Consider the following 12,135-nt stretch of genomic DNA (forward strand, 5'->3'; position numbering starts at 1 on the left):
GGGAATTCCTGGGATAAAGGGACAATTCCTGGGATAAAGGGACAATTCCTGGGGAAAAGGGACAATTCCTGGGATAAAGGAACAGTTCCCAGGATAAAGGGACAGTTCCCAGGATAAAGGGACAATTCCTGGGGAAAAGGGACATTCCAGCCTCTCCCAATTCCCGATTTTCTCCTCCCCAGCCGGACTCGTCCCCCGGAGGCTCCTGAGGGTCCCAGGGTGGCCCCAGTGGCTCCCAGGCCCCCTCAGGGACACGAGGCCACCCCGAGGTCCCTCTGGTGTCCCCTGCGAGAGGAACAGCACAAAAAGCGGGATTTTATCCCAAAAATCCTCGGAATTTCTCTGCTGGGACACGCAGCTCCCTCTGATGTTTTTCCCCACGTGTTTTGGGGAGGTTCTGGGGGATTTGGGGGCGGGATGAGCACAGAAGGAGTTGGGCATTGACCCCAAACCCTCAGCCCCAAAAATCCCAAGTTTTTTGGCCCCATAGATCCCAAAATTTTCGCCCTGTAGATATGAACTTTAGTGGCAAACATCCCAAATCCCTGGTCTCATAAATCCCAAATCCTTGACCCCACAAACCCCAAACTCTTGGCCCCACAGCCCCTGAGACGAAATAAATGAGTGAAAAAAAAAAAAAAAGTCAAAACAGATTTATTTTATTAAAAAAACAAAATTGTACAATTTTAGTTCTTCTATGAAAAAAAAAAAAAATAAAACAAAAAACCCAAAAAACAACCAAACACCAACGGAAAAAATTCCTACCACTGCCGGAACGCTCCGATCCACTGCAAAAATCCGGGAAAATCCAAGCTTTTTTTATATATTAAAAACCATTAATTTGTCATTTTACAACTTTCTACACGCATGCACAAAAATCTCGGCTCTGCGGGAAAACAAAATCCAAACCCAACCCCAAAAATGGAACCAAAGAAAGGGAATTTTGACCTCCCAAAATTCCCAAATGGAATTATGAATTCCCCACCCCTCCCAGGAAGATCCATCTGTAGGAAAATGCCCCAAAATGGGCTCCCAGTTGAAATTCCCCAAAAAATTCCCCCCAAAAATTCCCAAAAATCCAGGGATTTCCTGGAATTCGGGTAGGGGATGGATCCCCCCATTTTGCTACTGGTGCTTACTGGGGAAGCCTCCCCTGGCTCCAAACTCCCCCTTTTTAGTGCTTAGGACAAAATCGACCCCAAAACCCGACCCCAAAACGCCTCCCTGGAATGAAATCCAGCACTTCCGACCCCACGAGGCTGGAGGTGGAAGCTGGAGCAGGGAAAAGGAAAAAAAAAGGGAATAAAATTCCAAATCCATCCGTGAGGTATTTGTGACCTTAAAAACAAAACCAGGAGAAGGCAAAAAGAAAGGGGGTTTTTTTTTGCATCCCGATGGGAATTCTGTGGGATCAGCACGGGGCCACCTCCTTGAGGGACATTCCTGAAGGACCTCGTTGACCTCTCCCAGGAGCTCCTCAGGGTTACGGATCCAGGATGGCTCCGATGGCACTGGGAACGCCCATGGAGGCGCTGCTGGAATTTGGGACGCGGATCCCCTCGGGAGCAGCAAAACCCACCCAAAAAAACCTCCCAAAACCTCAATTCAACCTTCAGCTCCTCCAAAAAAACCCAGATTTCAGCTCATTTTTCCTAAAAAAAGCCATCGGCAGAGGCGAGGAGGACGCTCCCAAAACCTGGGATGCACCAGGGGAGCTTTTCCATAGCAGCCACGGATCCTGGAGATGATTCCAAAATCCTTCCCCCCACCCAAGAAATTCCCTTGGGATTCCGAACCCAGCCCCGGGGCCGGGCAGTGGTTTAAGGCCAGAGCCAGGACAGTTGTCCAGGAGAAAATGGACAGGAGCAGGAGGTCTGTGGGACCCAGAGCTGCTCCAGGACGCTGGTGAAGAAGGAAGTTGGGAATTCTTGGAATTAGCCCTTGAGTTACGGCTCCAAAGGATCCGGATTTCGGGAATGAGGAGGAGGAGGAGAAGGGGCTCAGCCACCTCAAGAAAGGACGAGTGGTCATGATCCCAGCAAGGCGCCGCAGCCCGGAGCGCCTTTCCCGGTTTTCCGCGGCCTGGCGGCGCCGGAGGAGCCAAATTCGGAGATTCGGAGCCGGAAGGATTCGGGAAAAGTCCCGTGCCGGCCGATCACACCGAGGTCTCCGACTGCAGCCTCATGATGAACTTGTGCGACTTGGGGTCCACGAACTCCTCGGAGAGCTTGAAGAACGGGATCTTCTTGGTGGACACCACCAGGCTGAAGTCCTGGCGCTTCAACACGAAGACCACGCCGTCCTTGAGGCCGTTGGTCACCGGCTCCTCGCTGACCAGCGTCCACTGCTTGGCCAGCCAGCGGTCCTTGTGGTACTGGATGGTGGGACCGGCCGTCAGGTACCGCTCCAGGAAGGCCTTGGGAAAGAGGAAGGACACGGGAACGTCACCGCCGCGTGGCCCGGCCCAGGTTTTGGTTTTGGAGGGAAAACGGCCCCGTGGTGCTGCTTTTGGGGGTTTTTGGGGATGGATCTTGGGATTGTCCGGGTTGGGGAAGAGCTCTGAGGTCACTGAGTCTGAGCTGGGGCCAATCCCCACCTGCTCACCCAGAATTCCAGGAATTCCTCAGACACCTCCAGAGGTGGCCACTCCAAACCTCCCTGAGCCCCTTCCAAGCCCTTTCCAGGAGGGATTTTCCCAAATTTCCCACCCTCAGCTTCCCCTCGCACAGCTCGAGGCCGTTCCCTCTTGTCCTGCCCCATTCCCTGGGATGGATCCCAAATCCCCCTGGCAGATCCCAAATTCCCCCTGGCAGATCCCAAATCTTCCTTGGATCCCCCTTTTCTCCAGGCTGAGCCCCTTCAGCTCCCTCAGGATTCTCCATTCCCTTCTCCAGCTGCTCCAGCTCCATTCCCAGTTCCCCAGGAGAAGAACCCAACCCCACCTCACCCCAACCCCTCCTTTTCCCGACAGGCCGACCCCAAATGGGATAAAACCCACGCAAATCCCGTCTGGACGACTCCACGCACCTTGGGGGTCATGTCGTGGGTGATGCAGAACTCCAGGTGCTGCAGGATGCTCTCCATGGTGTGGTAGGGCTGCTGCTTGGTGGTTCTCAGGTACTTCTGCATGGCCCGGGCCATGGAGGCGAAGATGGCCTGGGCGGCCTCGCGCGGGTCCATGATCTCCCGCGGGTTCTTCTGGTCCTCCTCCTGCAGCCGCTTGATGTGGGTGAAGGCCTCTTCCACCGCCACCACCAGCCTGCCGGGAGAGGTGGAAAACCACGTGGATTTGGGATGGGAAACCCTGCGGATTTGGGATGGGAGGCCCCTTGGATTTAGCACGGAAAATCCCTTGGATTTAGGATGGAAAACTGCTTGGATTTGGGATGGGAAATCCCTTGAATTTAGGATGGAAACTCCCTTGGATTTGGGATGGAGAACCCCTTGGATTTAGGATGGAAACTCCCTTGGATTTGGGATGGAAAACCCCTTGGATCTGGGATGGAAACTCCCTTGGATCTGGGATGGAAAAATCCCTTGGATTTAGGATGGAAACTCCCTTGGATCTGGGACGGAAAACCCCTTGGATCTGGTATGGAAAAATCCCTTGGATTTAGGATGGACACTCCCTTGGATCTGGGGTGAAAACCCCTTGGATTTGGGATGGGAAACCCCGTGGATGCGGGATGGAAATCTTGGATCTGGTGGGATTCACTCCAATGGATGAAGGAAACCAAGCCTCAACCAACTTGGTTGAAGATCCATCCAAACAACCGCCCTTGAGATGAGCTGGGATCACCCCCTGGAATCTCCCCATCCATGGAGAAACTGGAAGGGGCCCCCCACGGCATTCCCGACGCGGGGAATCCAGGGATTTTTCCGCACCTGGCGCGGCGTTTCCGCACCCGGCGCTCGTGCTCGGCCTCCTCGTAGTAGAACTCGTTGTGGCTGTTGTCGCGCCGCCGCGCCGCCGCCGCGATCACCGCCCGCGACTGCCCCGTGGAGTTGTTGGTGGAGTTCTCTGCGGGGCCGTCCAGACCAGGGGTGAGCTCGGAGGAAGCACCCGGAGCTCCCCCCCCGCCCCAAAAAAAAATTCCGGAGAGGAACACGAGGATGGGGATGGAGAAACGGGAGGAGAACGAGAGGAGAAGCCGAGGGGAAAGGGGGAATCTCACCCTCGCCGAGGGAATAGACCTTAAAGCCGGACATTTTCTTGGAAAGGACGGATTTTGGAAGGTTGAGGAGGGCGGGGTTGTAGACCGGGAAGTCGTGGTAGTAATTCTCCAGGATCCACACGGCCGCTCGCTGAATGCTGCGGGGGAAACACCGGGAATGTGGGGCACGGGGAGACGGGGGAATGTGTGAGGGGGACACACACCGAGGGACAGGAGGGGCTGGAACAGAATTCCCAGGAAGAAATGTGGCTGCCCCATTCCTGGAAGTGTCCAAGGTCGGGTTGGAGCCGCCTGGGATGGTGGGAGGTGCCCCGACCATGGATTTTTAAGGTCCTTCCAACCCAAACCATTCCATGATTCCATCAATTCCCAGAGAAAAGAGCTCCAGGATCACAGAGTCCGAGCTGTGCCCGATCCCTCCTTGGTCATCCCAAGGAACCTCCAGGAATTCCTCGGACACCTCCAGGAGTGGCCACTCAAAACCCCCCTGAGCCCCTTCCAAGGCCTGGCCACCCTTCCCAGGAGGGATTTTCCCAAATTTCCAGCCCTGGCACAGCTCGAGGCCATTCCCCCTTTTGTCCTGACCCCATTCCCTGCGATCAGATCCCAAACCCCCCCTGGAGGAACCCAAAACCCCCTTGGATCCCCTTTCCTCTAGACCAATCCCTTCCATCTCCCTCAGAACTTCTCCACGCTGCTCCTCACCACCTCTCCCATGAAAATAAATCCCCGTTCCCACCACGGGAACATCCACCCAGGCCGCCGGAGCCGTCCCCACCTGAGGTGGCCGACGTTGTAGAAGCGGCTGGCGCCGTCGGCCGAGCGCACGGCCTTGAGCGTGAACTGGGGCTGGAGCTGCCGCAGCTCCAGCAGCACCACGGCCAGGTAGTGGACGAAGAGCAGAGCGTCCACCAGCGAGACGGCGAACTGCACCACGCCGCGGTAGTTGCGGTCCCGCGAATCCAGGATCCGCACGCCGTAGAAAAGCCAGTAGGAGACGACCAGCAGGAAAACCAGCACCATGAGCAGGGCGCGGAAGACGAAGACGCGCGGGAAGAAGGCTTTGGGGCGGCGGAAGAACAAGGCCCAGCTGCCCAGCAGGAGGATGAGGAGTTTGAAGGCCACCGAGATGAAGAGCCCCTCGCAGGGCGTCCCGCAGGGCTCCAGCTCCTCCCGCCACAGCAGCTGCGGGAGGAGGAGGAAGGCCAAGGGCGTGAGGAAGGCCAGGAGCGCCAGGGCCACGCCCAGGGCCACGCCCAGGTGGCGGGAGCAGTCCAGGTGGGCGCTGTCCTCCATGTCCTTGGTGATGCGCGTGAGGTCATCGTGGGAGATGCTGTGCTCCGACGTCCCCGTCACCACCGTGGTGGTCTCGCCCCAGTTGTCGTCCTGGGGAGGGGACAGGGGACATTCCGAGGGGTGGCTCCGTGTCCCACCTGTCCCAGGTGGCCACCTCACCTCCAGGACCTCCCACCCACCACGGCTCCCAACCAGGAATTGTCACCCTGAGGAGGTGAACAGGGGACAGGGGACATTCCAAGGGGTGGCCCCAAATTCCTCCCATGCCAGAGGGACATTCCCAAACCCCCATCCCACCTCCACGCCGGGAGCGCTCCCCGGAGCCATCACCCTCCTCAGGGTGGAGGAACCTCAGCCTGGGCCTGGGAGAGCAGCGATTCCAATGGGAATTTTCCCTCCGGGAAAGCTCCGGCTCCGGCAGGAGCAGCTTTGGGATCGGGAAGCTCCGGCAGGAGCAGCTTTGGGATCGGGAAGCTCCCGGATTTCCTGGCAAACCCCCCCGGCTGGGAGGGCCAGCAGGAACATGCCCGGCACACCCCCGCACCGCTGCCCGCGCCGGGAAGGCTGGGAATGCTTGGGAATGGCTGGGAATTGTCAGGAATTGTAGGGAACGGCTCCGGACAGGCCCTTCCCTGCTCCAGAAGCCCCTCTCCCAGCCAGAGAGGTGCCAAAAATCCTGGATTCCTTCCCAGCTGGATTCCTTCCCCCACCCCTGTCCGCGTGTCTTTCCCTCATCCTGGTTTTGGGCACTCGGACGTTCCTGGAATTTGGTGGGTTTTTTCCGTGTCGGAATTTCCCCCACAAATTTCTGCCAGAAAAGTGGGAAATTCCTCCCTGTCAGGGCGCCTGGCACAGGTTTTTTCCATGGATCCCCCAGCCCTGGAAGCGCCCGGTTCCAGCTCGGAGCACCCTGGGATAGTGGGAGGTGTCCCTGCCCGCGGGATGATCCCCAGGGTCCCTTCCAACCCATTCCACGCTTCCATGAATTTCATTCCAAAGGGCAAAGCGGAGCCTGGGGCTTTCCAGCGGGACGGGAAGGGCGGCTCTGGGAGCCCCATTCCCAGGAAAAGCCGCCGGAGAGGGAACATGAAAAGCGCCGGAGCCGCCGGCGTGGGCGGATTGGGAGAGGATGAAAGGCCGGGACCAGGCTCCGCGGAGTCCAGAGGAATTCCAGAATTCAGGAACGAGGGGCACCGAGGGCGGGGCAGCCTCCCCTTGTTCCATCCGGGCGGGAATTTGGGGCAAATCCTCAAGGTTTGGGTCTGTCGGGGTCGGATCCCGGGGGCGTTTTCCAGCCCCGGCTTTTCCCGAGGCGCCGCCGGAGCCGCGTCTCCTTTCATTTTCTCATTTTCTCATTTTCCCAGGACCGGCCCGACCGGCTGGACCGCTCCGCCGGGAAATTCCGCCGGGAAGCTCCCGGAGCCCGCCGGGATCCCAGCCTCGGGGTTCCAGCCCTTTCCCCGCTCACCCTCTCGTCCCCCCGCGTGGATTCGTTGTCCAGCAAAGGCTCTCCCGGCGCTTGGATCGTCACCGATTTGTCCCCGCGCGTCCCATCCCGGCTCTTGGAGCGGTGCCGCTCCCGCCGATCCCTGGGAAAAAAAGTGGGAAAAACGGGGGGAAAAAGCAGGATTGGGACACCCACAAAAGGTGGGGACACCCACAAAAGGTGGGGACAGGGAATCCGGGGTGCCTCACCTGTGCTTGCGGGAGCTGCGGGAGTGGCCGGATTTGTAGGAATATCCGGAATACTGCGACTCATTATCCATGGCGTCGGAACGCCGGGATTTGTGCCGCTCCAGGATGTGGGATTTGGGTTTTCCCGGGAGAGCGGCCAGGGCCTCCTTCAGGGGAGGCTTCTTCAGGCCCAGGGGCACCTTCAGGAAGTCGACCGTGACCTTGAGGGGCTCAATTTTGTCACCTTGGGGTGGCCTCGCTCAGGAGAAAAGGATGCGCCCACCTGTGGGGACACACGGGGAGCGTCACCGGGGCCGGCCCAGTATGGCCCAGTATGGCCCAGAGCCCCTCCTGTCCCTGCATCCCATTGCCTGGTGGGAAGTGGGGCTGGGAAAGGGGATTTGGGATGAGCAGCGAGAGGGGATTTGGGAGCTGGGGCTGTGTCCCCCCCTTGGGAAGCTGGGAATGCTGGATTCCGTCGGGATGATCCGGCCAAACCCCGCTGCCTTTTCCCGAGGGTTTTGGGGGAATCTGGACACCCCGATCCCGCAGACTGGGAGGCCCCGGCTGCCTCTGGGAGCCATCCCAGCTTCCCAGGTTTCCATGGAAATCCCATTCCCACCAAATCAACCCCAAAAAACCCTCGGGCCCCTTTTCCAAGGCCCCGGGAAAGGGGGAGAAGGGGTCAAGGAGGCGAAAAGGGGGAAGCGGGGGGAATTCCTTTGTCCGGAATTCCGGATGATCCCACGCGGATCTCTATGGAAACCGAGGCCTTTCCCTGCTCCCGCTGTTGTCCAGGAGACAGGAATGGGGCCGGGAAACACTGGGGGTCCCAGTACGGCCCAGTAAGAGATGGATCCTGTCCCAGTAAGGGCTGGATCCTGTGCCAGTATGTCCCAGTAACCCCAGTAATGGATGGATCCTGTCCCAGTAACCCCAGCAAGGGCTGGATTCTGTCCCAGTATGTCCCAGTAACCCCAGTAATGGATGGATCCTGTCCCAGTAACCCCAGCAAGGGCTGGATTCTGTCCCAGTATGTCCCAGTAACCCCAGTAATGGATGGATCCTGTCCCAGTAACCCCAGCAAGGGCTGGATTCTGTCCCAGTATGTCCCAGTAACCTCAGTAAGGGCTGAATCCCAGGCTCCCAGTAACCCCAGTAAGGGCTCCCCAGTAACCCCAGTAAGGGCTGGATCCCGGGCTCCCAGTAACACCAGTAACCCCAGTAAGGGCTCCCAGTAACCCCAGTAAGGGCTGGATCCTGGGCTCCCAGTAACACCAGTAAGGGCTCCCCAGTAACCCCAGTAAGGGCTCCCAGTAACCCCAGTAAGGGCTGGATCCCGGGCTCCCAGTAACCCCAGTAACCCCAGTAAGGGCTCCCAGTAACCCCAGTAAGGGCTGGATCCCAGGATCCCAGGCTCCCAGTCCCCCCAGTAAAGGCTGGATCCCGTCCCAGTATCCCCAGTATCCCCAGTTATCCCAGCAGGAGCCGTCCCGGGCTCACTCACCAGGCGGCTCCGGCGGCGGCGGCTCCGTCCCGGCGCTCACCGAGGCCTTTGGAGCGTCCGGAGCCTCCGGAGGGGCCGGCATCGGAAACGGGCCGGGCATGGGGGGCTGCTCACGGCACGGGGGGGCCGCCCTGGAGCTGCGAGAGCCAAACGACGGGAATTCGGGAGCTCTTCCCAAATTCCCGGATCCCGCTAATTCTCAACCCCGCTAATTCCCGGATTCCGCCAATTTCCAACTCCCGCCAATTTCCAACTCCCGCCAATTTCCAACTCCCGCCAATTCCCGGATCCCGGCGCTCGGGGATTCCTTGGGAGCACAGCGGAAAAGCGATTGGGCACCCCACCCCAGGCAGCCCAAAATTTTTGGGAATCGTCATCCTGGGATAGGTTTGGGATTTTCCAGGAATCCCTGAGTTTTGCAGAAATCCCAGTGTCTCCGGCTGAAGTGAGCTTGGGGTTTTCCAGAAATCCTGGGCTCTTCCATGAATCCCGGGATTTTCCAGGTATTCCGAAGTCTCTTGGCCCCAGGCTGTGAATTCAGCCAAAATAAATTGGGAATTTTCCAGGAATCCATGAGTTTGCCAGGTATTATCCCCATCCCAGCAGTTTTCCAAAGGGAATTTGGGAATTCCAGCAGGAATCCAGGATCCAGAAGCTCCTCATCCTCTCGTTCCAGCAGGAAAAAAAGGGGATTTTTCTTGGAATCTTTTCCAGCGGAGCCGGTTCCACAGCCCTGGAAAAGTCGGGAATGGATTCCCGGACTCTGGGAGACGCCGGGAGCCAGAGCCGGATGCAAAAGAGGAGGAGGAAAATTCCCATTTTTTAATCCCAGGATGATCAAAGCTCCCAAAAAACCCCCCTAGGGCCGGAGAGGCTCCACCATTCCCAACGTCTTCAAGTCCAGGCTGGAATTTTTCCCGGGATGGGGCTTGGGATCAAAGTCCTGAACCTCAAATCCAACATTTGGGATTCAAATATTCCCAAAAGAGCGAAAATAATTAAAAATAAAAAAATTAGATCCAAGCGTTTCCAGATGAAAAAGCTTCTTCCCAACGGCTCCAGAGGGAGAATTCCAAGAGGAAAATCTGCTCCTTTCCGATCTGGGGTCCTGGGAAAGCTGGGAATGAGTTTTCCTGGGAAAAATCCCACTTGGAGAGGGAGAATCTGGTGGATGAAGGATCTGGGATTCCCATCCTGGAGGAACTGGGGAGGGTTGGGGGCATCCCAAGGCTCCTTTTCCAGGAGAATCCAACTCCAGGATCCAGTCAGGCATCAGGGATGTGCTACCAAAGGGAGCGGGGTGGGAATCCCAGAATCCCGGGATTGTCCAGGCTGGGAAAGATCTCCGAGGTCATCGAGTCCGAGCTGGGATGGATCAACACCCGAATTCCAGGGATTCCCTCCAGGGATGGGGATCCAACCCTCCCTGAGCTCCTTCCGGTGCTTCCCAACCCTTTTTCCATGGAAAAACCATCCCAGATTTCCAGCTCTGGCACAGCTCGAGGCCGTTCCCTCTTGTCCTGCCCCATTCCCTGGGATCAGATCCCAAATCTGATTCCAAATCCCCCCTGGATCCCCCTTTTCTCCAGGATCACCCCCCAGCCCCCTCAGGATCCTCCATTCCCTTTTCCAGCTGCTCCAGCCCCGTTCCTACCCCTGGAATTTCCCACTTCCCTTCCCAGCCCCTTTTCCATCCCCGAGGATCCAACAGCACTTCAGCACCTGGAAAAACCAAATCCTGCAGCTGGAGGATCCTGGAATCCCAAATTCCCAGCAAAAAATTCCAGGCTTCTGGAGTTCCCGCCCCACATCCCTAAATTCCCCCATCCAAATTCCTGGGGAACGCTCAGGATTCCCTGGAGAAATCCCAAATCCCATCTCCCCGTCCCTTCCAACAATCCCAAGGACACCCCAAAGCCGCTTCCAGGTGGCCCCGTGGGATTTGGGAAGGACCATCCCAGAAATCCACGTCCTCGCTCGGAATTCCGACGTTTTCTCCAGGAGAGACCCCAAAATCCCAACTGCTGCCCCCAGAGGACACCTGGATCGCCCAGGATGGGGGTTTGGATCCGTGAGAACTCTTCTCCAGCAGCTCCTGATCCTTTGGGATCTCCCCGGGGCGTTATCCGTGTCCTGGATCCCGGAAAGGCGGCGCAGGGATGGGATCCAGCGGGATCGCGGAACGCGGGGATGTTTCCATCCACATCCAGGGATCCTGCAGGGCAGCTGGGCTGAAACTCCTCGGGTTTGGGGCGATGCTGACCGGAATTCCGAGCCGGGAATTCCCAAATCCCTTCCCAGGCCTCTTCCCGGGCATCCCGGCCGGACAATAAATCCATAAAACCTCAGCAGCGCTTGGGAAACTCATCCCAAATCCTGAATTAAGCCGGATCCGCGACCTCGGGGCTGCTCCCTCCGGCCCCATTGTCTGCCGGGAGCCGGGGAAAAACAAGGAATCCTCCCATGGGATCATTCCAAGGGCTGCGATGTCCCCAACCCCTCTGGAATACCGGGAGGGGGGACACGGGGTGACCTCGACCCCCAAGCGGCCGCCCCCAGCTCCCCCTCTGCGGCCGCCGCCTGTTAATTGTTAATTGTTCATTAATTAAATCATCCGAGCTTCACAAAGCCCCTGGAAAATCCTCGGGATCCCGTCGGACTCCCAGCCCCATCCTCGGATTTCTGGGATGGCGCCGGAGGCTCCTCCAGGAGAGCTGAATTATCCCGAAATCTCCTTTTTTTTTGGGGTTGTTTTTCTTTTTCGGTTTTGATTTCTTTTTGTTGTTTTGTTGCGTTTTCACCTCCGCCCGCGGGGGGGTGGGAAGAGGATCCCGAAGGAAAATCCATCCCAGGCCGGGCTCCGGGAACTCCCGGCGGCTCCAGGGCGGCTCCGCCAGGAACCGGCTCGGGATCCGGCCCGGGCTGTCCCGGGGCCGGGGGCAGCGGGCGCGGCCCGCACAGGGACCCCGGGCGGCGGGCAGGGCGTGGGGACAGCGGGGACACGGGGGGGAAACTGGGGCACAGCCCCCCGACACCCTGGGACCCCCCCAGGTGGGGGGGATTTGGGCTGAGGATGCGGTTTTTTGGGGGCAGGGGGGCGTTTTTTGAGGAGGGTCCCCCATTTTTTGGGGAGGGGGCGGCGTTTTTTGAGGGAGAATCCCCGTTTCTTGCGGGGGGCAGTGAGGGTGGAGCCCCCACCTTGTGTGTCCCCCTCCCCGCGTGGGTCCCCCAGAGGTCTCAGCGCCCCAAAATTGTCCCCAAAGGGGTCTCAACCCCCCAAAATTTCCCCAAGGGGTCTCAGCCCACCGCGGGGGGGGGGGCACAGCCCAGCTGCTCCCACCTTGTTTTGGGGTTTGGGGAAGGATTCTGAACCCCGTAAACCCCCCCGAAAAAAAATGGGGTCCGGCTCCTGCGTCCGGCCGAGCCCCCTCAAGGTTTGGGGTGTCCTGGGGGGGTCCGGCCGAGCCCCCCCGGGTTTGGGGT

At 58.5% G+C, this 12,135-nt stretch overlaps 1 protein-coding gene across 1 annotated transcript; it reads right to left on the reverse strand.

Annotated features, from left to right (window-relative positions):
- Positions 1–1,008: 1,008 nt before the first annotated feature.
- On the reverse strand, positions 1,009–9,225 carry VANGL2 (VANGL planar cell polarity protein 2). Its single transcript, XM_041411149.1, has 8 exons — positions 8,653–9,225; positions 7,167–7,428; positions 6,940–7,060; positions 4,954–5,561; positions 4,176–4,312; positions 3,886–4,021; positions 3,028–3,259; positions 1,009–2,416 (listed from the first exon to the last, which is right to left on the reverse strand). The coding sequence occupies exons 2-8, from the start codon at positions 7,235–7,237 to the stop codon at positions 2,156–2,158; spliced, it is 1,566 nt and encodes a 521-aa protein (XP_041267083.1). The 5' UTR covers positions 7,238–7,428; positions 8,653–9,225; the 3' UTR covers positions 1,009–2,155.
- Positions 9,226–12,135: the final 2,910 nt, after the last annotated feature.

The sequence above is a fragment of the Onychostruthus taczanowskii genome, unplaced genomic scaffold (assembly GCF_017590055.1).
Source record: "Onychostruthus taczanowskii isolate IOZ18803 unplaced genomic scaffold, ASM1759005v1 scaffold346, whole genome shotgun sequence".
In the NCBI taxonomy this organism is placed as follows: Eukaryota; Metazoa; Chordata; class Aves; order Passeriformes; family Passeridae; genus Onychostruthus; species Onychostruthus taczanowskii.

What these genes read in the sequence shown, in the direction of transcription:
- VANGL2 (XM_041411149.1), bottom strand. Translation starts at nt 7,237, where the DNA reads ATGGATAATGAGTCGCAGTATTCCGGATATTCCTACAAATCCGGCCAC. An exon ending in CGCAGCTCCCGCAAGCACAG is followed by an intron (nt 7,061 to 7,166) that starts GTGAGGCACCCC and finishes TTTTTTTCCCAG; the next exon opens with GGATCGGCGGGAGCGGCACC. An exon ending in GTGCGGAAACGCCGCGCCAG is followed by an intron (nt 3,260 to 3,885) that starts GTGCGGAAAAAT and finishes CTCTCCCGGCAG; the next exon opens with GCTGGTGGTGGCGGTGGAAG.